The 26964-nt window shown below is 39.4% G+C and overlaps 2 protein-coding genes across 7 annotated transcripts in view; one reads left to right on the top strand and one right to left on the bottom strand.

Moving 5' to 3' along the window:
- Positions 1 to 11730, top strand: part of DOK6 (docking protein 6) — a 395394-nt gene extending 383664 nt beyond the window's left edge. For 4 of the 5 annotated variants that reach the window (XM_039523835.1, XM_039523833.1, XM_039523834.1 and 1 more), the window contains one exon: positions 1622 to 11730. In XM_039523835.1, coding sequence (XP_039379769.1) covers positions 1622 to 1761 — 140 coding nt within the window. In that variant the 3' untranslated portion in view covers positions 1762 to 11730. The remainder of the gene's footprint in view (positions 1 to 1621) is intronic. The other variant, XR_005593900.1, reaches the window with a different exon arrangement.
- A 2419-nt stretch (positions 11731 to 14149) lies between these two features.
- Positions 14150 to 26964, bottom strand: part of CD226 (CD226 molecule) — a 66852-nt gene continuing 54037 nt past the window's right edge. For both annotated transcript variants that reach the window (XM_039523838.1, XM_039523837.1), the window contains 3 exons: positions 19307 to 19415; positions 18340 to 18400; positions 14150 to 14510 (listed from right to left, as the gene is read on the bottom strand). In XM_039523838.1, the coding sequence (XP_039379772.1) occupies positions 14373 to 14510; positions 18340 to 18400; positions 19307 to 19415 (308 nt within the window). In that variant the 3' untranslated portion in view covers positions 14150 to 14372. The remainder of the gene's footprint in view (positions 14511 to 18339; positions 18401 to 19306; positions 19416 to 26964) is intronic.

Below are 26964 nucleotides of genomic sequence, written 5' to 3'. Positions count from 1 at the left end.
GGTACACCACAACTTGGAAATAACCGAAATAACTGATTAGGACAAAAATAACAGATGTGAGAATGAGCTAATGTCATATATATATTAATGACATGTCATCCATACATACAAACATACCAGACTATGGAGTAAGTGTGCCCTAATATTTTGTGGGTGAGGAAACTAATTTTGGACATAAAAGAAGGGCTCAAGTGCTCAAGCTCCATAAGAGGGGTGACCCACTTGTCCCACTGGGACAAGAACCTTATTATCTTCTGATCAGATTAACTGGCAAGCCTATAATTCATATTATCCAAAATAATATTAACCTCTGAAAATCAGACAACAGTTCTAATACATGGACCATGTTCCATCCCAGATTAATTCTGAAGTTCAAATGCACAATGCTGGTTTTTACCCAACCTTCATGTCTTCTGCATGCAACTTTAGCATGCAAACAATCTATGCTTATGGCCACCTTTGCATGGAGTATGATTTATGGGAATAAGCCCATTGAAAACAATGGGCTTACTCATGTGAGGAGGCGTTGCCATTAGTTCTGAATTATTAACTCAGTTAATTATCACTGAGTGTTTATAAAGCACCACAAGTATACATGATAGTCCACAAAATAAGACCTGACTCTTGCTCTGAAAAGTTTACAGTCTAACACAAACAAGACACAACACATCTAACATCTAAATTTAAGTAAGGGGGAGGACATAAGAATCTATGGTGAGGAAGAATTTATGGAAGAGATGGGTGCTGAGGAGGGATTTTAAATAAGAAAGAAGATGGACAAGAAGTGGGAGGGAGACTGTTGCAAGCACAAGGGGCAGCATGAAAGAAGGAACAGTTTGGGAGTGAGAGAAAGAAGTAAAGGGAACAGGGAGAAAGAAAGGTAAGGGAAGAGCATAGTGCATAATAGGGAATGAACAGGAAATGTAGGTGTGGGTGATACCTAGTGATAGTGTGTAATTTAACATCCACCGAAGGCTTTAACTAATTGAATTCTGTGCTGGTGAAAGCTCTCCACAGCTTCCAAAAGAACTAGTGAGACTTACATAGCCTTTTTCCTAGAAAAGCACTTTAGAGCTTGACTGTTAATTATTGCTGTGAAAAATGACATATTTTGTTAGTGAATAAAATAAAAAGTCATTTCATGTGGGGAAAGCAAGGACGACTCCCATTTACAGTCACTCTCTCCCATAACAGCCTGCTCCTGAAATTACTCTCACAAATAATCCTTATGTATGTACACACCCACAACAGTACAGAATCTAATTATATGGGGTGCAGGGGTCGCTGGAGGCATTCCTTGCTGAAAAGCCCAGGAACAAGGGAGTAAATATGAATAAATCAGTGTTTGTGAATTTGATTCATGGAGGAAATAAAGGAAGAGATCCGAAAATGCAGCCCAACCCTTGGTTCATTCTTTTTCTCCTCTGTCTGAGTGTTCCTTGGCTAAAAGGGTCCAAATACAGTATGGAGCTGATGCACTTGTTTGTATAGAGGATGTTGCCAGTTCAGAAAGAACTATGGCTAATATCTTATCAGCCTATTCAGAGGACGTTTTCAGCTCAGTTGTTTTTGAAGCTCAGTAAGGTGATTCATAATACATTGTTCTCTGCCTTCGTTCCAGGTCACAGTCTCAGTTCAGCAAAGGTGTCTCGTGCACAGACGTTTCCCAGCTACACCTCAGAGCCGGGCAAGGAGCACCAGCAGTCCCTGTCGCTGTCTAGCAGCTATGGATTCAGCTACAGTTCAGCCGTCATCCAATGATACACACACAACAGATGACCAGAGAGACAATAGAGCCTGGAACCTGCCTGTAGGACCAGGAAGCCACTTGCACCATCAGAATCCATGAAAGACAAATTATAATGAAAACTGAGGCCTACCAGCTCCAGTCTGGTCACAGTGAAGATTAAAAACTGCAGTGCAACTTCCCTGAGGCACAGGCTAAGTCTTTTATTTATTTAATTTTTATTTTCTTTGGCCCATATGTAAAAACAACCAGACCGATTTCCAGGTGTAAGAAAGCAATTGAATCCAATGAAACCCTCTTGCTGTGAAGCAGAGGTTTCTGCTTCACTGGACACCACCTGCTCTGGGTGGAAACATGATGACACACTCAACTTTAGACTTGTCACCCAACACTATAATCAAGTTTGCCCATCTCCATTCCCACTGGCATCATCCACCTTTTTTATATCCAACTGATTGCCCATTGGTTCCAGTTGGTACTGGAAAAGTGTTGTCCATTAAACAGTATAGCGACTGTAGATGTTATCCTTAGAAATAAGCAAAGCTGCAGTTACAAAAAGGAGTGCATACCTTTTTAATCAGGCTCCCATAGCTACCATGTTTAACTCTACGTATATATTGGGAGTAACAAGATAATGATTAGTACCATCTTGGGAAATAGAATTTGGTGCATTAAAAGTAATATTACTACCTAGTATAGCTCTCATTTTAAAAGGCCAATTTCTGCCTATGAATGCCATTCAGAGCTGTACATAAATATCTAAAGGGCAGAATCCAGCTCTTAGAACTGTGAAGTCTTCACAGCTGCAAAATATCTAAACAGGACTGTCACTGTTATGACAAGTATATATTTACAAAAAAAGAGGGGAAACTGTTCTTCAAACAAAGGAATCTGGGCTGAATTCTTGAAAGGCAATCTCCTATTCTACCTTATGAGCTAGATTCTCTGCTATGTCTAGCAGCCTAGCTCTATTCTTGTGCTTCTGGTCATTGTTACTTTGATTTTTTTCAGTTTCTGTCCCAGATTTGTGTTTTAGTCACATTGTGTGTTGTGTATGATTGTGGATCAATTAACCACTTAACTTGGAAAGACATGGACCAATTCTAAAGTAGGCCTTTCCGTGCTTGAAAGGCATTTAAAAAACAAAACCCTGCTAAGTTTGTTGAGAATCAGTAAGGGATAATGTGAAAGGCACAAATGTAGGTGTGGAGAATGAGTTTGAGCTGTCCTGAATATTTAATTGTTCAAAAGGGTCATCAATTATTTATGTGCAGCATGTGATGCTCTGAAATGCTGGAAATTGGGGAAACAAAAATCTGCTTGCTGTGTATTGTGTGAGCCAACCGTACAGTCCATTCTCTTTATGGATTGTTTACCACGATTACCAGAGACATTCTTGTCATTAGTTGTCAGGCCTGGCAGAAGAAGTATAACAAGGAAAAGAGCAGTTGATTCTTTTTCCAATTACATGAACAGTTTTATCTATGGTAATTTAACTGAAAAATTGCTGAGTTTTTGTTTTTTCATAAAAAGGTACAAAAGAAATGTCTGCTTTGACTAAACATTTATTGATACAGTATGTTTGACTTTTCTCCAAACATTCTACAGGCTAACAGATTGCAAGCTTATACACCTCAGTGAACAGCTACTGAATGAAAAGGTTTGTGATTTGTTTGTTACAAAGTGCAGCTGATTCATTTAATCAAGGTTATTCTTTTCTTTCTTTGCCTTTCTCTTCCCAATCCATATTGTGCCCCTCCCCCCACCACATTCACAAACAGACCAGCCCCTGGTATAGCATATTCCAATGGGCTAACACCACAATGGAAATACGCTATCCCACACTGTCAGCAAATTGCACCCATGATACTGCCCCCATCAATAAAGCTTCATCTACACTTTTCATTTTTAAAAAGAAAATCAGGTTGATATTTTGCTTGTGGGAAAATATTTCCGTTTGTAAAAGTTACATGTGAATTTTGATACGAGGGGCCAGATCCTCAGCTGGTATAATTTGACGTAAATCCATTGTTCAAAGGAGCTATACCAGATTTACTTGACGATCTGGCCTAATATTTTTACTTCTTTGTAACTGCAAATGCTGCAGCTTTCCCACAACAAGAAAGAAAATGTGTGTGTGTTTAATCTCCTTCATACTTCTTGGTCGAAATGCTCTCGTGTGTTTTGTGACCTCAAATTCAAATTCTCATTCATTGTGTCCCTCAGTGACGTCAATGGTGGTCACTTCATAATTATACATACTTCGTGGTCCAAAACCCAGGGAACTGGCAGGGTGAAAAGTGAAAATGGAAGCATTGGAATTGCCATCCAGACCACAGGTCCATATATTTCAGAATCCGACCTCTGAGGGTGGCCAGCAGCAGTTGCTTCTGATTATAGCGCATTATGGAGATTTTATGCTTTTGTGTTGTATGGATGATATTACTGTCTGACCCCAGCTGGTGACCACCTCCATATGGTGATGTATGATTGCTGATAATCTGTGTTATTTTATTCTAGCCCTTGAAACTGCAGAAACTATCTGCTGCCCCCTGAAGAAAAAAAAAAGCCACTTATAGTAATCTTAGTAACTGCCTTTTTCTCCATAACTTTGAGCGACAATACTTTCCAAACCACTCATACTTTTATCAAACCACTCCTTGCACCTTCAGGTACAAAGCTTAAAGAAAAGAAAAAGGAGGGAAAGTAGGTCCAAAATTAAGTTAAATTATACCTATAGGAAACCTGATTTCTCAGACAGTGAAATAACTCTTAAGAGACAGACTCTTAGAGACAGACACAGTAGCACTTGAAGCATTCTATAAAGACTCATTTAAAAGAAAAATGGACACCACAAACACAGGGATTTTCAGAAGCAGATGAGTGGACTGCACCATTTGCTTTATGTGTGTTACCCCAGACTGCGGGTGATAGTGCTGAAGAGGTTTGGGTTTGTCATTCCCCAGAAGAGCGTTACACGTCCTACAAGAACCAGGAATGGCTAGTGCTAGCTGATAGCCATATCTCAAACACACACTGCCTTCATAGAATTACGGTAACTCATGGCATGTGCCTGCTCTATGATATGAGTGGCTTCTCACTGAAACAAGCTTTACACAGCTCCTAATGGGGTTCTGCCAGAAGGAGACACCTTTTTGGCACATAGCTGAGTTGCAGTCTAGAGCCCACCAGGGTCCATAAGGAGCCTTGAGACACAAAGAGCCCTATTCAAGTCTCAGCTTCATTCCTGTGCAACATACACAGATAAGAAGTCCACTCCTGAAGCATGAAAAAATGAACTCTGATTTCAGTTCCTGGGCTGTGTAGAGCAAGAGGGCAACAAAATGACTTCTGGTAACATGAATATATCTAATTAACTTTGATTTACACTTTGAAAAGGACCTTTCAAATGTAAATACCCAGGGTGTACATTAGTCATATACAAATGAGGCACTGCAGAGTTGCACCTAACTAGAATGTTAGCATGTGAGATGTTCTAGTAGATTGTCACATGCTGATGTTTCTAAGTTACAGAATTCACTTAGGGCAGCTAAGAGAAAATGGAGTGGAGACCACTGCTAATTCATGAAATATGCTGCTAAAGTAGTGTAGTTTCCTCAGGGTTGTCAGTGCCCACCCAGTTTTTAAGTAGATACATTGTGACCGTTTTTGCTTTAATTCGGCTCAGCGTACACTATTATGGATCAATTTTGCCTGCCTGTGTTCAAAGAAAGATCTTGAAATCTGGAGCTCAGAGTCTTGCCTGTAGAAAAATTGTATAAATATTTGGGCTTTGCTTTTGTCGTTTTCGTTTTGATCCCAGTTTTCCAGCTACATGCTGTCCTTCTAAAATTGTGGCCTTGAGTTGGTGGAGGTATAGCAATAGAAAAAAGCCAATGAATCTGTTGGTAAAGTAAATGCAGGGATCAAATTTGTTAGGAAAGCTGTTCTGTTTCATTCTTGCAAAGGTCTAACGTGAAGTTTCTCGCAAAAAAATCTTACATTTGACACCATAGAAACAAATTGGAATCATGTAGTAAAATAAAAAACATGTTTTAGCTATGCCTTGCATTGGTTCCTCCCTGTTAACCAGATCCAATTTTATGAGTGGTGTTGGGAAAAACATCTTAAAATCCCTATATCAATAATTTCACTACTAGGGCTCACAATATTAACAGCTCACAAACATCCTCTTTAATTACTAGTTTGGTAAGCTGAAGACAGACTGGGCTTTTTTTTATTTTAGTGAAACTTTAGAAAGGCAGTCAATTCAGCATGTTTCACAAGCAATGAAGTCCTTTATTTATATGCAGAACAGATGCAGCAGGGGTAGTACTTCTTCTCAACCTTGAACTGTAATGGCAACCTGTGTGTGGAGTTCACACTTCTTGTTCATTCAGTCCTTGGCCTCCATTGTAACTGCTTACCAAGGTGCTAATTAGTGCCAAGAATGCTGGTGATTTGGGGGGCTATTATCTGTGTATTAGAAACTCACTGATATCATCGGCCAATGTCACATAGGTCTCAGCATGGAGGTTGGCCACCAGCAATCTAGGCTGGATTTTAACTGGTAACCTGTAGGCTTTGTTTTCCATGATGAGATCTCATAACTGCTACACTTGGACTGAAGCAAAAATCAATATCATTCAAATGCAACTATATCTTCCTAAGACTAGTGAAGGAAACTATTCCTGTCTCCATGTCTAGTTTTGTATTTTGTAATTTCACACTTCATTCTGAACAGCACTAAGGGTTAAGTTTTCACCATTTCCGCCTTATCTTTCTGTGTAGAAAGCGTCATGATAATGAATAGATTTGCACCTTTCTTTTGTTATAATCTTAGGAGAGTCAGGGGAATTCATACATTTTACAGGGGATTTTTCATGTAACTATTTTAGTTCTGAGCAAAGTTATCCCTCATTTTTAATGTATGCTATATTCTTCTTGTTCTCAATATATATTGCATTGTCTTGTAACAAAGACAGCATAAAATTAATCCAGTCTCTTGACAATTTTACACCAGTAATGAGAACAAAGATGGCAGTTACACATCTATTGTCATGACTGTTCCTGTAGCAAGAACAGAACATGGTGCAAAACATGGTGTCTCCTTGTGACAACATTAATATTGGAGTCTTTTGAGCTTCCTCAGATGACAGACAATGATATCAAGCATCTACATTCTGGAGGTGCTTTTTGTAAAAGTTGCATTGCACTTTTTTAGTCTGTAGTAAGAAAAACAGTAATAAATGAAATACACTCATCTTCAATCCTGCAGTCAGCTCTGGTCCCCTCATCGCCAAAAGGGCATAGTAAACAGAGCACTCAGGGAAGGGCAACAAAAAGATTAGAAGCATGGACTGGGGTGGAGTCGTCAAAACAAGGAAAGATTTAAAAGGATTAGGGTAATTTAGGAGATATGATACTGATAGGGCATTGGATCCTGCAAAGTACTCCTCCTGTTGAATCCAGTGGAAATTTAGGGTACTCAACCCTCACCAAAGTGTTCAACTTACACTGGCTTCAATGGGAGCTGAGATTGGCACCTTTTGCTCACCTCATAGGATCAAGCTCCTACAGAACAATAATTTGTGCAGAGAGGGTCAGTCAGGTGTTCTTGTATTATGGAAAATGGTAAATAAGAACATCAGCACTCACGTTAAAATGCATTATTTAATCTAGGTAAAAGAAACTCATTTATAGTTGGTTTAACTTGTGGGACTCACTGATGCAAGATTTTATTGAAACAAATAACTTGGAACATTTCAGAAATGGATTAAACATTTATATGAATAAAAACAGTGTCTGCAATTATAAGTAAGAAAACATGAGGACCCTTAGTTCTCATGCTCCTGCCATAGATACACAGAAGGAGTCTAGTGAGAAATTTCCTACACAATACATTAGTGCACAATTATGGAGGTTTTACATCGTCTGCAGGATATAGTATTAAACCTTAAAACATTTATTTTCTTGAATACCTTCTTTAAGTTATGAGAAAATATGGTGTTGGCGGAGTGTACACTTAAACGGAACTGAAATATACACTACTGTTTATTAACAAATAAAAGAAAAACGTGGCAAAATGTACTTTGTACAATGTACAATTAGCATGGCTAATGTGCTACTGATCACTAGTTTTTGAAGTGATTTCAAGTAGGAGTGAAAGAGATATGAAAGTTTACAAACAAAATATACTTTCTAGTGACTAAAACTTAACTTCAGCAGGTTATAATCTTTGTCTAAGCAGGTTTCTCACCTACAGTCAGTTCCCAGAGACTTCAGCCCCTCTTCTTCCTCCCCAGTTGGTTGAAGGATCAAGATTTCAAGAGCTCTGGCCCCTTGTGTCTCTGAGGTGACAGGTGCTAATGCGGCTTTCGGTTTCTGATTATGTTTTCCAAAGTCTATTGTCTCTGTTTTAAGAACCAGGAAGGCTTCCTGGGGGTACAACATACCCCGTTGTGATCGGTAAGTGGTCATCTCCCCTACCTGCTAGTTTGATGGCTGTGTTTACTATAAATGTACTTCCATTGTGTCTGTCCTCACCTTGCTCAATTTACATTGACAACACCGTGAAGCAGATGAAACAACATTCCTTTGGCTGGGTTAGGCTTATACACTGCTGGCCAAACACATTTTAAGACTATATTTCCAGCACACCGCTATAATTCTTTATACACCACCTGTAGCTAAACCGTGCAATAATATTAATAACTGGCATGTTACCTGTTTTGATATGATACCGTACAGGATGCCTTTTTTCACACGGATTGCCCCACCTCACTGTTGTCATAGTGAGTGTGCGAGACCTCAGGTGAGTTATGGTATGGTGGTGCCTTCTTCCACTTGGCATAGAGAGGCACCCAGGGTGTCTCTGCTATTTCCAATTTTATCCATAAGCACTTTCAACTTTGCTCAGTACTGGCTGTGTTACCAGGAAAGTGGCTACTCATAAAAATATGCCAATTGCCTTAGATAACTTTATAAAATTTACCTCAGTATTTCTAGTATTCTAGGTTATAAAGTATAGGCAGGCTAGAAAGGATTAGATTTTTAATTGGTAAATGGCTGTAAACATTGATTTCTCCGTACACACACACACTGATGAAAAAGTATTTCCATTGATAATAGCAAAATTTATCGATAGTCACAGTACAAAAAGAGCTGTTTGTAAACTTAGATTTTGATGATTATTCTGACATATAATGTTGCTTCCACCCTCAATTTCACGATAGTGAAAATTTAAATGAATTAAAAATAAGCTTACAAACAAACATTGATATTATGAGTCAAAAATTACAAAAAATAAAAATTGAATTCTGCCAAGCCAAAGCATAAGGAACTATTATACCATAGATACTAACAAACTTCTCTCTTTAACTAAGGTAAAATTTTTATTTTATTTTATTTTTTTGAGTACCCCATATGATGGAAAAATAACAGTGCCCAGAATGCATCTTTGTATTAGACACAGTGCTAGCAGAAGGCCGGGTGGCATGATAACTGCATCATTCACTCTGAAATAGAATTCAGCTCCGTCTTGGAAGCCCTGAGGGCGGTGACTAGATTTTGGAAATATTCAGTACAACATTTTGTTCAGAACCTTCAAAATTAGGAAATCAAACAGCAATGTGTTTCAGCAAAGCGTGGCAGATTTTACTTACCCAAAGGTCCATATTTTCCAGCATTGATAGGCTATCTAAATTTTTCCAGGTATATCTCAGCTTGTGGGAGGTAGACACCTGAGCTACTTTCTTCTGAGAACTGATTAAAACATCAGGTAACATTTTCAAATGCATCTGAGTGCTTTAGGAGACTACATTCCATTTTCAGAAGTGAGTGACACCTGGTTGCGAAACAAAGCTGTTTCAGCACCTATCTCCTATTGATTCCAAGGCAGCTAGGCATGTAACCTGTTTCAGTGCTTTTGAAAATATGACAGTTTGCCTATCCACATCTGTAGGTGCCTAAATACCATAGAAAATCTGGTCGTTAGGCTCTTAAGTTTCATAGCAAGTCAGTGGTACTTATACTCTTAAATGCCTAAGTCACTTTTGAAAAATGGGACTTAGGAGCCTCAATCATGTAGATATTGCTGAAAATTTTACCCATCAGCTAAATAATTCTATGAGCAGGGTTTATATTGGGAGCCTGAATTATTCAGGTTGGTGTCCAACTAGACATAAAACATGTAAAAGGAAATGTGCACATTTCTAACGTTTCACAATTTCATCATTTTTAAACAGCTCAGTGGTGTTAATTTCATAATTAATTAATAGCTTTAAAATAAAATTTCTCAGAACATGGAGAGAGTCATCTTGCTACCTGATGATCATTAAAGACGGGAGCTAACAAATAGATTTAATTGGAGAAATGAGGCATTTGCAACTAATTGTAGCCCTGGTATAAGCAAATACAACTCCATTGAATTCAGTGGAAGCATTTAAAGCCTGGGTTTCCTCTCACTTATACCTGTGTAACTCAGTGAGGTACATGGTAACTCTGCTGATGTCAATCAGTGTCACTGCTTGGACTTCAGTGAAGCATCGCCACATGACAATCACTTAGCCTAATGAGTTAAATGGAACTTCAGGGGTGTAAAGTAGATATGAGAAATAATCTGCCTCATGGTTTCCAGAAGTTTTAAGACTATAAGTAATCTTCTCCCTAGGATCTGTTATTTGAAACAGTTTCTTTTCATAGCTCAGCCCAGACCTTTCCCCAAATCCCAAGTTCCCTGCCTGACAATCTTTCAAGCACAACCTAACATACACTTATAGCTCCTTCCTCTCCCCCTCTCAGCAACAAACCCTCCAGACATTATGTCACACCTCCAATCACTAGCGGACAAAATGCGCTCTGCTGGGCAGGAGAAAAAGGAATAGCCAAGAGGAACAGAAAGTGGGAAGTTATGATGGAGGCCTTGGCAGGATGCAGATTAGTTATTCTCTTTAAAACACATCATTTTTTTAAGAATAAAGGGAGCTAAAGGAAATATTTCAATATAGCATCTCAATTCTCTGCTATACTATCTACCCAAAGCACCTTAAAGTGGGAGTTCAATCCTCTTTCTATTTTTCGTGAACCAGGAAGATGGCTCTCTCTGTAGGGTGAAGTGCTGCCAGAATAGGCCAATTTCAGATACTATTTTTACTTTGGAGGACTCCATTTTTCAAGAGACATGTATTTAAGTTTAAAAGGTTTCATAATGCCATCAATTACAGGACTTCTCCTTTAAACATAAACGTCTCTCTCCTTGTATACAACATGCATGCATACAACTAGCCATAGCACATTTAATGTGTCACTGAAGAAAAGCCATTTTTTCCCTTTCTTAAAAGCTGCTATCAGTATAATTCCAATTTTCTGCTAAGAGTTCCCTTAATTAAAGATTAACAAATTAAATATCTTTTGTTTAATGAAAATATGCTTTATCCTGTAAGCTTTATTTATTTAAGTAATGTTTCTGGAGCCTGGGGTTGTTTGGTTATTTAAAAATAAGTAATGCTGTAACAGCCTTCAGTAAATTCCATAATCTGGCTGCTGTTTGGGGTTTATTGTTATCTTGGTGGGACATTGATTTTTTTAAAACTGTTTTAAGCTGTAGAGAGAAATCACACTTATTTCAATCATTATTTTCAGTGTTTATCATTGCTATTATACTGTTCAAAAGAGATTGAAAAATTCAGTTGCATACTTTTGCCCTAGAGGAAATAAGCACCTGTAAAAGGAATTGCATTTCTTACATTTGCTAAGGATGTAATTTGGTCTTATTATGTGAAATTCTGAGCTTGATCATCTAAGTCATAAATAGTGCCCCATGAGCTGTCTGACTTCAGAGTGGGTACCTAAAACACTAATTTAAAACAATGCAAATTTTGCCACAGACAGTCCCTCAAGCCACACTCATACATTTTAAGAGGTTTTAAATCCCACTCCCCTAACTGCTGTGCTTAGACTCTTCACCTACACTGATTGCCATTAAAAAAAAATCAGCACTAGCCAACACAGTGGTAGCAAAGTTTTCCCCTATATTTAGAAAAGAAACTGTCTGTTGGCAATGTTGACATATTATGACAACTTGTGCATGCATACACATTATTTATCTATATAAATGTGTGTGTATGTATGTATGTATCTATCTCCAGGCCAGGCTCTTTAGTCTTAAGAGATTTTTGTAATTTACTGATTTTGCTGCCAGTTTAGAATATTGACAAGGTTGTATTTTTAATGATTTCATCTGGGGTTCAGCTGCTGTTCACTGATATAGCTTTATGATAATGGTACAAAATTAAGATGTTGCTTGGTCTGTTTATTGGAAAGGATTAATATATTACTTTTATTATGCTATGTGTGATGTGTTGACACAATTTTCCCTGTATACTGTCTTCGTAGAAGCAAAACATCTATGGAATTTGAATTAAAATAGATTAAACAAAATGCCAAGATGTTCAGTATAGATTTTTTTCCCCCTAAAATCTGGAAAATGTTCAATTATTTTGAAAAAAAAATGTACACAGAAATGTTATAATGGCCTCAGATAGCATATCAAGGACACTTGCCAGAAACAAACCAAAATAAAGCGATCCTATAGCTATTCAAGTTAAAAAAAAATCCTCATTTTTTTCACCCTCAGTAAAAACAACTTTTTAAACTAGTATGGATGCACTACAAGTGAAAACTCTGCTTCTAAAAAGATAGGGGGGCACTACCAACTTTGCGGTTATTATATCTTGAGGCATCCGGAACTCTGACTGGGAAACATAAAGCTAGTGGAATTCATTATATTAACAGCTTGTCATTTGAATATAAATGGGATCACCAGACCTAGGTTAGAGAAAAGGCCCGCTGATACAGGGTTTTACTTGTAATACTGTGCACAATTTGCAATGATCTGGTATGATGTGATAACTCAGGTAAAAAAAACAAACCCAACTTATTAAGAGTACATTTCTGTGTATCCTCATCAATATGATGCAATTTCATCATTCATGTGCTAACATTTCCTAAATCCTTCAGTCAGTGGAAAAAAATAAAAGTACCCCTTATAATGTGTATAGGTATTTGTTGAGGCGTACACAGATCCAAAAAAAAGAAATAGAGATGTTTTCTAATGGTATTTGACATTCTAAACAATGAAACTCTTCTATGCTAGGTTTGAACGAATTTTTAGTCTTGCAACACTTCAATTTAGCTGAAGTGTAGGCTAGCTGCACAATACTGTGATCCTCCCCAGTAGCTTGGGACACCCATGTCCACATAATGACCAGAAGAATTCAGACCACTGTTTTCTTATTCACATGAAAACGGCCTTCTGTCAGAAGAGGCTAACTATAATAAAATAATAAAGCTTTTAGCTTTCAGGCTGCTGTCAATGCTCTTTCCCTGCCAAACTCAATGGAATTGGTAACTAATATTTAGTCAGAATGACATGAATATTTCTGGAAAGGGGAAAAAAGTTAAAGTTCAATACCACTTTCACTAATGTTTAAAGAGAAAGGGAGCACCAGGCCAAGCAGGTGTGACTAATCAGCCTGACATACCGTATACAGTATGTTGAGGCACTATAGTATGCAGCCGTATGTGACTATTAGTCTTCATGATAGCACTCACTTACCTGGATTCCTCCCTCATGTTAAAGTGACTGTCCTGCGCACACCTAGAGACATTCCACTAAAAGCACTTGTGTAAAGGGCCGACAGGATGCGTAGACCCTAATTCTCAGGTCTGCCTTCTGGTTTTGTTTGTTTGTTTGTTTCTTTCTATTTTTGTGCATTTTCTTCTGCAGGTTCCTGCAGAATATATACACATATGTGAGTGTGTATGTATACATATCATTTTGTAAGTGTTCGTAATCATGCTTTTTTCTTCTGCTTTGCCTCATTTATTCCTGTATCCTCCTTGTTTGTTTATTTTTTGTGCAACCAAACCTTATAATAAATTATTATTAAATATAACTTGTCAGTGACTGAGTCTTTGTGTTTTGTTTTCACCTGAGTGTGCTGCTGTGCCTCAGGGCCAGTTTTCTATCTTTTTCTCAACAATAAGGACCTGAATGACTGCTTGAACATCATGTGTGGCCATTGAGAGGGAGGGATGGTGGGCTTCTTATTCTGGGCAAGAGGAAACCTGATGTATTTGATCCTGTCACTTCACATGCAGGTATTATGTTACCAGTGGGCAAAAACAGTTTCATTCTGCTGCCACTCTATAAAGCACACAGTATAAAGTGCCACTGCAGATGTTAAATACCTGGATCTAGACAGAAAAGAACACATTTTCCCTCTGCTTCACTCGTTCATATAAACTTTCAGGATCAGATTCAGACCTGGTATAGGCAGATGCAGCTCCAGTGCCATGGGACGTATACCAGCTCTGAATTTGGCCTCTTAATTTATTCCCTCCCTCCCTCCCTGCCAAAAAAGATTGCTTAAAATGTAGTTAAAGCCTCAGAAGGTGTAAATTATAGACAAACAAATAATCTCTTGCTGCACTGATAAATCAAAGTCACTTAGCTGATGGAGACTAAAAAAATAAAGGTCAGTCTGGTACAAAGACAATAAAGCCTATGATCCAAAGGCTGTACTTCTACGTTGTTTACTTTATTCAGACATGAGAAGGAAACTCATGCTCTTCTCTTAGGTTTGCGTGAGAAGTCTCTGTAGTTGATATAAATCTCATGCATCTCCCCAGATACTGATTCTACTCCTCTTCCGCTGTTTGGTGTGCCACGAAAGTTGGATCTTCCATAACTGTTACCGGGCTAGAAGAACATAAAGCCATTAAAAAAATGTCAACAGTGAACTGCAAATCAGTGGTTCATTAGATAGCCACACTTTATTTAATCCAAGGAGATGCTCATAATCGAACTAAAGCTCAAGAGCTCCTGTTAGTGTTGGGCTCTGGATGCCCTCAGAATAACAGTAATAGGAATGTCAGAAAAATGAAGAAAAGCTGTTTGAGCTCAGATCTCATTTACAGCACTAGACGATAATGCAGTAGTGAAGGTAAGGTTGGAGAGAACAGAGATGGGAAGAGGAACCTGGAACAAGTTGATGCTTTTAGTATTCTGAACATTTCAAACAGTTCCAGAGTTTTCTCAAAACATCTAGGATAGGGCTGACAAGCGATTAAAAAAAAAAATCACATGGTTAAAAAAAATAGAGTATTAGAATACCATTTATTTAAATATTTTTGATGTTTTCCACATTTTCAAATATATTGATTTCAATTTCAGTGTACAGTGCTCACTTTATTTTGTTAATTTTTGCACTGTAAAAATAAAAATATATATATTTTCAATTCACTTAATACAAGTACTGTAGTGCAATCTCTTTATCATGAAAGTTGAACTTACAAATGTAAAATTATGCACAAAAAAACCTGCATTCAAAAATAAAACAAATGTCAAACTTTAGCGCCTATAAGTCCACTCAGTCCTACTTTTTGTTCAGCCAATTACTAAGACAAACAAGTTTGCTTACATTTACAGGAGATAATGCTGCCCTCTTCTTGTTTACAATATCACCAGAAAGTGAGAACTGGCATTCACATGGCACTTTTGTAGCCGGCATTGCAAAGTATTTACGTGCCAGTTATGCTAAACATTCATATGCCCCTTCATGCTTTGGACAGCATTCTGGAGGGCATGCTTCCATCCTGCTGATGCGCATTAAAAAAACAATGCATTAATTAAATTTATGACTGAGCTCCTTGGGGGAGAATTGTATGTCCCCTGCTGTGTTTTACTTGCATTCTGCCATATATTTCATGTTATAGAAGTCTTGGATGATGACCCAGCATGTTCATTTTAAGAGCACTTTCACTACAGATTTCACAAAACACAAAAGGTACCGATGTGAGATTTCTGAAGATAACCATAGCACTCAATCCAAGGTTTAAGAATCTGAAGTGCCTTCCAAAACCTGAGAGGTATGAGGTGTGGAGAATGCTTTCAGAAGTCTTAAAAGACCAACACTCCGATGTGGAAACTACAGAACTCAAACTGCCAAAAAAGAAAATCAACCTTATGCTCTTAGCATCTGACTTAGATAATGAAAATTAACATGCATTGGTCTGCACTGCTTTGGATTGTTATCAAGCAGAATCCATCATAAGCATGGACGCATGTCCTCTGGAATGGTGGTTGAAACGTGAAGGGACATATGAATCTTTAGCGCATCTGGCACGTAAATATTTTGCAACTCTGGCTACAACAGTGCAATGAGAACGCCTGGTCTCACTTTTAGGTGACATTGTAAACAAGAAGCAGGCAACATTATCTCCTGCAAATGTAAACAAACTTGTTTAACTGAGCGATTGGCTTTACAAGAAGTAGGACTGAGTCCTTTCAGGCTCTAAAATTTTACATTGTTTTATTTTTGAATGCAGGTTTTTTTGACATAATTCTACATTTGTAAGTTCAGCTTTCATGATAAAGCGATTGCAGCACAGTACTTGTATTAGTATTTTTCAATTCACCTATCTCATGTTTTTTTACCTTACAAATACTTGTAATCAAAAATAAATATAAAGTGATCATTGTACACATCCCATTCTGTGTTGTAATTGAAATCAATATATTTGAAAATGTAAAGACCATCCAAAAATATTTAAATAAATAGCATTTTATTATTGTTTAACAGTGTGCTTAATTGCGATTAATTTTTTTAATTGCTTGACAGCTCTACTTTCAGCCCTTCTCCCAACCCCAAACTTGACACTCCTCTCCAGCTGCCAAAATCCCCTCTCAAAGTCTCTGACTATAGTTAGAAATGCAGCCCAAAATTTCATTGGAAAAGCCTGATTACCCTGCAAACCAGAATCACATAATTTTGCCCAGAAATAACAATTGCTACTGCAATTCCTCCTTTCATTAGAGAATAAAGGCTGAGAAAAAAGGGCCAGATTCTCACCCAGTGTAGGCCCATTGCCTTCAATGGAACTCCTCAGATTTACACCAGCTGAGGATCTGATCCAGAGTGTTTAAGTGGTAAGCGGTAAAAAAAAAAAAAAAGAGCCAAGGTAGTTACTATGTCTCACCCATTTCCAAATTAAAAATCAAACCAAAAAAACAACAACTTTTGTCACAAATACAGGATCATTATAGGATCAAGTAGCTGGGGAAACTAGGCTGCTATTCAAAACAGTTCTCAAATAATTTCAAATGGGCTATAGTAGATAGATGAAAACAACTGCATGATTCGTCCAGTCTTAAAAAACTTACGATTCCTCATGCATTAATTGCTTTATGAACTAGGTTGTTCCTAAAGTGGGAATGGGTCCCACTAGGGCTTCTTATCACAGAAAAAGGGAAGATTTCTGAGTGCAGGGATTACTCCCATTACAGCCTGCTTCACCCTTCTTCTGATCAATATAAGACAGAAGGGAGGCAGCGAAGACTAGGAGCACAGATGGAGTTTTAAAGAAATCTCTACCATGCAACTCAAAGTGGCTTCATGTACAAGCTGGTGACTGGGAGGAGCAGCAAGAGACTCCCACACTCATTGCGAAAGGTTACATAGTGTTCAGGGGGAAAGATGGCAAAGGTGGTCTCAGGAGCCAGGACTGAGGGTCAGTGAAGAGGAAAAGCAGGAGCAGAATTAAGTTGGCACCCTTCCCTCACCTTAGCGTTCTTAGGGCTCTGTAAGATTTATATTATATTAATTATTGTATATTTTATATTATATAATATATCATAAGGAACACAAATTTCTAAAAAGGTTTAAGTATTAGTGTTAGGGTCCCACTTCTAAAGAACAAAAAAAGGAGGGAAACCTCTGAAAATTAGGTATCTGCCCTACAAAATTAGAGTAGGTGAACTCACGTCTCACCCCCAAACATAGCACATAATTTCTCCTGTTACACTTCTCCCATGGCAGAAGTCCTGCATACATATGCAATATGTTTAGGTATTACTTTTAAGACAAACTGAAGATGCATCAAATAACAGAATAATAGAATGAACCAATGTTACCTTTAATTTCCAAAATTAAACATGCATGCAACATATGGAGGAATGATGGGGTTAGCTTTCAAGCCTAAGGTAAGTTCTTTGCAATCGTATCTAACATCTTATATCACAGAAGGATCACTGACAGTATTAAACATCGAAGTGCTAATTATTTTGGCAAAGTCCTTAACAAATATTAACTAACCCTTGCAGCACTCCTCTTAAGCTAGCAATCCATTTTTATTCAAGGAGAAACAGAAATTCAGAAAGATATTAAAGCCAGATTTTCCCTTGGGAGCTCAAAACCAGTCCATATATCCATATTTAGGACAAATACACAGGGTCTGATTTGGAGATTTGCTGAGCATCTGCAACTCCCATTGACTTGAGAATGGTGGCCTGCATGACTAGCCCATAAACAGGATTAGAACTCAGGAATTCCTGGTGCTTGGATCAGTGCTCAGACCACTACACCATTCTGTCTCTTACAAGTAGCAGCATATTTCAGAGAGACAGTGAAAAAAGCACCAATAGTAAGAGTACAGTCTAAATTGCGAACTGCAGAAAGTACTGTTTTCATGTTGTCACATGTAAAGAAAAAAATCCTGCAAAAAGCAAGTAGTTCTTTGGCCAGTCTTACCCGGGTCTGAGTAGAGTACAGGGCTTTCAAGAGGGCCTTCATGATCCTTCTCCTTTTCTTTCTGGTGACACACATTCAACAGGAATGTTACAGTGGAAATGCACATTTACATAGTTTAGCAGATTAATTCTAGCTCCATAAATCTGTACAATATCATCAGTACAAAAATAATAACCAAAAAAGGCTTAAAAGGCCATCTAGCATCTTGGGATTTTGCTTCCCAGGGAGAACTAGAAATGAGAGAGATAATGGAGGGCTGGGTTTATCTCCTTACTCAAACCAAAAGAAAGAAGAAACTCCAATCAGCCTCGCCTCCGGGTCCCTAGGCAGCTTAGAGTGTCTGAGTTATAGACTATAACCTACTTGACTTTGTCTCATATAGTGCTAAGGACAACGTTTGGACATTAAAAAAACCCCATTTCAGGTGAATATAAAGACATATTTGCCAATTAGCTAAAATGACTTTTTTTCTAAAAATGCTTTGGGGGGGGATGTCATTTTGTTGCTGTTGTTTCTGCCACTTCAACAAAAAACAAAGATATAAAATCTGGGTTCAACATCTTTTAGTCATTTGGTAGGGGATGCAGTAAACTTGGGGGAGCGGGGAGAAGGCATTCAAGTGGGAAAAAACAAATTCAGAACTTAATCCCTTAGCATGTAATCACAGAACATGCCAGTTGTGGTTTATGCCATGAAAGCATTTCATAGGCGCATGAAGATTAGAACGTGTTGAAATTTTTCAAAATTTGACATTCAAATTTTTTTTTTAAATTAGGAAAATCTTGAAACATTCACAGTTTTTTCTACCAGCTATAGCATCAGAATTTTTCAAGTGTTGACATTTCAAATTTTCAGTAAAAGGGGTAAATTTTAAAAAATTGCTACATTTCCACACCCCATTATGAGGTCCTAGAGACTTTAGAGCTACTCAGTGTCATTAAGGAATTGGATCTGTTACTCTACTTACTTTTTACGATAAACGGTGATGCTGATGATCAATATGGTGACCAGTAGTAATAATGAGGCAGCAGCCCCTCCAGCAATGAGCAAAATATGCCAGTGATGATCCAAAGTTGCTAGAAGATAATAATAAAGATCATCAACAGTTTGAAGAGGCAGGAATTCTTCACGTTCCACTAAGGTTCAAATCAACAGTTATATGGATAAAAACATATTCAGTGAAAGCTAAAGGAGAAAATGAGACTGGCCCTCCCTGCCACCCCTCAGGCCCCAAGAGCACCTTTGTTTCTGGGGTTCTCAGCAGAGTTTACATTGATATCACAAAAGGCGAGAGACCACAATACAGAAATAGGGACTAAACAATGCAATTCATAGCTTTTTTTTTTCCACGCTGAGGAAACCAGAGTCTGATATCACGAACAAGATCTCTTCAGGTAGAAATAATAAAAATACAGCATGCTAGCTGTGTAAAAGTTATTGCAGAACCAGATCTGGCCTATGATTTTACTCTACAGAGGTTATCTTAAACAAATAGTCCAACAATCTCTCAAAACTCAGCCTCCTGGGCCTTGTGACTGAAAACAACCAATAGCTTTGTCATCTCTTCAGAGACTCCAAAAAGGTTGCCACAGCCAACATTACATTGTCAACATTTGCCAACAGATTTAAATTTTATTAGAGGATATTTAAAATAAACGATACAAAGTGTTTGAAGCGTCAGTTATTGTGTCATTGGGGGTAACAGGTTGTGGGGGGATGTTAGCATTTTGGTGTTAGGCAGCATATACATATACACAGTCTGTCATGTCCCCAATGCGGGGTATATGGTGGGTGAGTTCAAGGTACAGCCAGCAAACGGTGAGGGTACATCACTCATACAAACAGGTTACAGATAGTCATGGGCATGAATAAGCAGACTGAATAATGGGGCTAGGACGACCCTCACACGGTGGAGTACGGTTTGGTGGGTTCAGGGCTACTACACAATCATGCTTGTTATTTCCTATGCTAACTATAGAGGAAACTGTTTTAACAAGCCTTTCTACAAAAATGTGTCCCCTTAACCTATGGTAGATCCCATGTCCTGGGGCTTTTGTTTGAAGAAAGATTGGAGAACCTATTCATCTGTTCTACTATTGAAACAAAGACACTTTCTGAGCATCATAACCAAGGTGAGAAGTACTTAACAGTCAATATTACATTAGACTTCACTTTCCTTGAAATATTTAGATTTTATTTCTGAAACTCTTACTGGGCCAGACCCAAACTGTAGCCAAGGAGCACTCAAATAGCCAACTAGAGGGGGCAAAGATGGTTTTAAGACACATGTATGCCCCCAATCCTGGGACCGCCCTGCACACACTCTATTTATATAGTTCCTGTCATCTGAGCACCACAAATGATAATATATTCTCACAACACTCCTGACAGGTAAGAAGTGATTACCCCAATTTTACAAACGGGAAAACTGAAGCACGGAGGGGAAGTGACTTGCCCAGGGCCTCTCAAAAACTCTGTGGCAGTGCCAGGAACTGAACCCAAATTTCTTGAGTCTCAGTCCAGTGTCTCAGGCCTACAACCATCCCTCTTCAGTACTGTTTACTAGTGAACTACAGTAGTTATACTGAATAGATTTTCCTCGCACTCTTGATACTGATTTTGATTAAAAGAAGCAGGAAAAAACATATATTAAACCACAGACCTTCTAATCAGCCTTTGTGCAGCCCACCACAATGCACTGCTTCCTCCTCCTATGAGCAGGCACTGGGGCACACCCAGATAACACAAGCTGTTAACAGCAGCATATGCATTAGCCAGCTCTTTTCACCTCCTATGCTGCAGGGAGTCAGTGTGTGAACAAACATACCACCCCGTCAACCCGAGTGGTGGGAGGGATTCTGTCCAGCTATTTGCATAGGAAACAAATGCTCCCTTATACATTCTTCTGCTTTTTTTGCCTCTGTGCGCATAGAGCTTAGGATCTCATCTAGCCCAACGTAAACAGAATGCAAAAACAAATATCCTAACTGTTTTCAAACATGGAAATGAAAGTAACGAACAGTAAGGAAGACATGGGCTGAGAAAGGCAAATATCGGATTTGTTAAAAATGGGGCCTTTTAATATATGGACTATATTAGCTATATTATGCTATATATCAGCACTTTTCAAACAGTGATCCAGGAAACCAGGTTGGTCAAATAGTGCTGTGTCTCTTCCTGGTTTCCATCTGTTAAAATGTATTAAAAGACAGCTGAAGTTGATGGGGGGTGGGTGTGCAAGGCTGGTTTTGGGGTGAAGATGCAGTGTGCGAGGCTGGCTGCTCCCCCGATGGTCCAGCAGCACAGCCCCTGCTGTGTGATGGATCTCGGCCAGTGGAGCCCTGCCCCCATCCTGTTTCCAGACGGCACTGGCTGCACGCTGCAAGTGGCAGTGGCTGGTGAGTTCAGGCAGGTGCCTCTGCTGCCCACCAATCATCCCTTTACATGTTCCCCCTCTCTCTGCTTTGCCCTTTCCCCCTGCCACCCCACTGCTCCTCCATATCCCCACTGGCGGTGTGCGTGTCGCTCCCAGTGCTGTGCAGAGAAGCAGCCCCGGTCCAGAGTCCTCAGCTCACTAACAGCCTGGCAGGTGTACCAACACATTTCGCCTCTGGCTGAGCCAACACCCCAGGAAAGCCCAAGACCCTCCAGTCCAGGGCGCCGGCCGGGAGGAGCTAAGCCCTGCATGTGCTAAAGCCCTGAACAGCACTGGCACAGGGAAGCCTCTAAGCTCTGGGGGCGGGGAAGCAATTTCCAGCCTGTTCATGCCCCGACCCTGCAGGCTGCACAGCAGCTGCCAGTGCCAGAACTTAGCACCCTCTTCACCTGACCCCCTCCACCCCACCCTGGGTCCTGCCCTCAGGGAGCTCGGGTTCGTCCCCTAGGCACCCTCACCTGCTGAGTCACCTCTGTGGCAGGGTTTCCTGAACCCCCTGCAGTCAGCTTCCCTGGGGCACAATGCATCCTTAGGGCTTAACCCTCCTGTAGCCAGAGGGTTATGTTGGTGGCCAGCAGCAGCCTTGAGGTGTTAGCTGCCTTTTGACATTTTGCGGGCAGGAAGGGGGAGGTGGGGTGAAGAGATGAGAGCTGCAAAGACACAGGCCAGGTTATCCCTTCCCCCCCTTCCTCCTCCCCCATAGCTTGAAGCAGCTCCCAGCCCTTCCCTCCCGCACAGTGCCAAAAGGCTGCCGCTGGCCACATTCTGGTGTGAACCCCGGCAGAAATATGGAGGGGGGGGCATGTGAACCTATGCTCCCCCTCCCCCTGCATGTTGTCTCAGGAAGATGTGGCACCGGGAAAGGCAGGTCCATCCTGGGGTCCCAGGTAGGCATGGAGGGTGGAGAGCACTGGGCAGAGAGGGTTGGGTCGGTTGGTCACACACACACACACACACAAACACACCCCGGTGTGACAGCGGTGTACAGAAGTGTGTGTGGCACCCCTCCTCAGGTGTACCCTAAAGCCTTAAAGATAAGAAGGTAAGTAAAAAGAATCCAACTACACAGTATTTAAAAAAAAAAACCAGGGGCTCAGTCAACTTGATCTTAATTTGAACGTTTGTACTGCATAGTTCTGATTGATTTAGCTTAAAATTATTTAGCGCTACAATGACTTCTATTGCAAAGATTTATGAAATTAAGCACTAATTCTAACTATTATACTAAACAAAAAACTGGCAGCTGGCAGCAACTTTTCCAATTTAAAGATACTTTATGAGCTTTCTAGAATTAAAATAAGGTACTTAACATGAACATCTTACATTTCCTGTAGATCCATATCATAGCAAATGTCCTACAATCCTTTTGAAAGGTAGAGGCACAGATTCCATAGCACATTGCTGCTTTAGAAAATAAAACATCTGAGCTGTACTAAGTTTGGACTTTTAGATTTCACACTTTGCAAAACAAGTACAAGAGGTTTGAAGTCTTTGTGAGATCAATCATCACTGAAACTCAAGTGTGCTGCTGCGGTTAAACCAAGTCACCAGGAGAAGATATGATACACTACACAGGCTACAGCCTCAGAAACATTAAACATATTCAACTTGAAAGATGGAAAATTTTACTTCTAATAATATGGAAATCAGTGCAACAATAAAAATGTACTCCAATGATATTATTGTGTTTTGGGTTTTTTTGTTTTTTGTTTTTTACAGGCACTTATCAAAGTTGAACCTCACTTTAATCCCCTTACTGAATATACCTCCAGCAGTGCTCATGGGTAGCTCAAGGTCTCTTAGCCACTCATTACTTCCCCCGTTGTGGTTTCTTTACTATATCCCACTTTTAATGCTCTCAAAAACCAACTTTAAAACAAAATGTCTAAATATAATATAGCAGATGTACCTTGATATAATAATGACACTCCGACCTTTTATAGGCAACATTTTCAAAATTGCATGCCTACAAGTTTGCCACATAGGGCCAGATGCTCAGCTAGTGTAATTCAGTGCAGAACAGATGCACTTCTGGCCCCTAAATTCCAGTAGTGAACTTTGCCAGCACTTTAAACCTAGGTGGTTAAAAGATCTGAAACAGCATCCCTACAAATGACACTTTTCCTGCAGAACAATAGACACCCTGCTCCTCACATAACACAAGAACCAAATAACACTTCCCTATTTTTCTACACCATTCTTGATTTTATAGATTCAGGATTTTATCATATCTCCTCCCCCACCCCCAACCCCTCCACTGTTCTATGATGAACAGTCCTAGACTTTTTAATCTCTCCTCATATGGAAGCTGTTCCATACTCTTAATTATTCTTGTTACCCTATACTTTTTACAATTCTAATATATCCTTTTTGAGATGGTATAACACACAGTGTTCAAAGTGTGGGCATACCATGCATTTACATAGTGTCATTATGATATATTCTGTTTTATTATCTATCCCTTTCTTAATGGTTCCTAATATTTTTACCTTTTTTGACTGCTGCTGTACATTGAGCAGATGTTTTCAGAGAACTATTCACAATGACTCCAAGATTTCTTTCTTCAGTGGTAACAGCTAATTTAGACCCGAATCATTTTATATGTATAGTTAGGATTATGTTTTCCAATGTGCATTATTACGTATAGAAGTGATACCAGTTCTCTCTCCCGCTTCCAGTTAATATTTCCCCCTAGTTCTCTCATTCATTCATTGTGCATAACAACACTTTTGAAAAATAAAAACAAAATGATTGGAAAAACATTTCAATAAAAAAAATTCCTTTAGTTATTATATTTGATGCACATAGGGTGACCAGATGTCCCGATTTTATAGGGACAGTCCCAATTTTTGGGTCTTTCTTATATAGGCTCTTATTACCCACCACCTCTTCCCGATTTTTCACACTTGCGGTCTGGTCAACCTTGGTGCACAGTTGTATGTGTAATGTTGCAGTGTGTGTACCTGAGATGGAGAGGGCTTGGCACACACTGAATTGTATTGTGCTGTAGGCACAGCCTTTCAAATTTTTTCCCTTCGAACAACAGTTGTTAGAAGCAGAAACCAAATGTACACTGACAATGTCAAAGTTGTCCAGGATATATAGGATTTCTTTAAAGTGATAGAAGGTTAATAATCAATCTTTAGGTTGGGAGAGGCAGTTTTAACAGGTGGGGTAGACTGGTCCTTTTTATTGTTTGGGTTTTTTTGTTGTGGTTTGGGCTTTGTGTGTCCTGCTGCACTTGGAGTCAATAGGAATTTTGCTAGACACTTCATCAGGTTCAGGCCTGTTTGATTATTATTGCATAAGGTCAACATTTTAAAACTTGGGTGCCTAAAACTGTCAAAGTCAAGAGAAATTCAAGATTCAAAAGCTTTTTTCCCTTCCCTCTCTCATTCAACAACAGGTTAGGTGTGCACAGTAATATGCTGGGTTCGTTTTCCTATGTTTCTACCCCCTAATAACCACCCTTTGGATTAAACATTCTGAAAGGATTCAGACTCCCTGCCATAGAAACTATTTCTGTTAAAGAAAGTCTTCTAGTCCTAGGATGTACGTTGAATAACCAGAACGCTCAGTTATGACAAAGAAAAAACAGCAAAGAGTCCTGTGGCACCTTACAGACTAACAGATGTATTGGAGCATGAGCTTTCGTGGGTGAATACCCACTTCGTCGGATGCACGAAAGCTCATGCTCCAATACATCTGTTAGTCTATAAGGTGCCACAGGACTCTCTGCTGCTTTTATAGATCCAGACTAACACAGCTACCCCTCTGATAAAGAAATAACAGTACCTTTAAAGGTACTTAACAGCATGCACTTAAACATGAATGGAAGGAGTCGAATCTGGAAGGCACAAGAGGAGCTTTATACTTTCAAAACATGCTCAAAACAACCTAAAATTAGTTTTAGCGCCTTCAAAGCATATTTAAAGTAGAAATCAAAACTGCAGCAGGATTATTTAGAATGGACCATCAAAGGAGCTCTGCAGTATCAGGATGAATGGAAAATGCAATAAAATGTTAGTTAGTTCACATATACACAGGAGAATATCAAATTTTTCACAATGGTTAGATTTCCTGTTAGGAAGAAGGAGATTGTTGCAAGCAATCAGTGCAAAATGTTTCCATATTCCCACATGTACTGTCTTTAATCCCACATGCATCATAGTTAACACTTTGCACTGTGTTCTCTCCTGGCTGTAAATTCAGTGGATAGATTTCTAAGCATGAAAAGACTACATGAAAATTGACTAGTCCTTAAAAGAAAACCAAAAAAAAAAAAAAAATTCCTATTTTGAATTTTTACTCTGCATGCGGTATCTGCATTATATAGTTCTGACACAAGGTAGTGAGATCCCAATCCATAGGCTTTTAGTGATGCAAAACACTGTCAGCTGGATGGCTCTATGCATTGATAATGGAACATGGAGCATTTCCTGTCAGATTGCCAGTGAGAAGCCAGGCCTGGCTGATATCACACAGCAATTCTTCAATGGTCCAGAAGAAATAATTTTCGTGGTCTCCATCTAATTTACTAATGTGGTGGTGGCCATATCCCCATATCATCAGCACAATTAGTAGAGAAGCTAGGGCAGTGGTGGGCAACTCATCCTGCTTCCTGCAGCTCCCATTGGCCAGGAATGGTGAACCGCAGCCACTGGGAGCTGCAGGGGGCCGTGCCTGGGGATGGTCCACATCAGCAAAATGTCTTGCGGCCTCCAATCGGATTATCCTGATGGGCCACATGAGGCCCACAGACTGCAGGTTGTCCACCACTGAGCTAGGGTGATCAAGCTATCTTTTCACCTGGGCAGGCCTAGGTCATTTTAGGGCAATGGGGGTGGGGAATCTGCACTGTTTCGGTGTGTGCTTAGACTGTTCCAAGGATAATGAGTGGACTTCAGCAAGTGTAGCTGTCAGTTTGGCACGTTTTACAGGCATTGTATTAGAAGTTTACAATACAGATAGGATGAATATTCTATTAATACACAAAACAACAAATATATTTAAATAAACGAGTACCTAACATACATACTTTGGCAGCCATGTTTGATATGCTGCAGCTCCAGACAAACTGCACTCTTGAGCTTCCCAGATATTTACAACACAGAGTGCATCACACTTCTGGAACCCAGCGTAGTGCAGTCCAGGGCAGAGGTGCTGGAACTAGGTGCTGCACCCCTTGG

This window comes from Mauremys reevesii, linkage group 2, assembly GCF_016161935.1.
Source record: "Mauremys reevesii isolate NIE-2019 linkage group 2, ASM1616193v1, whole genome shotgun sequence".
NCBI classification, from domain to species: Eukaryota; Metazoa; Chordata; order Testudines; family Geoemydidae; genus Mauremys; species Mauremys reevesii.
The sequence above is the reverse complement of the archived record's forward strand: the minus strand, read 5'-3'. Positions and strand labels throughout refer to the sequence as shown.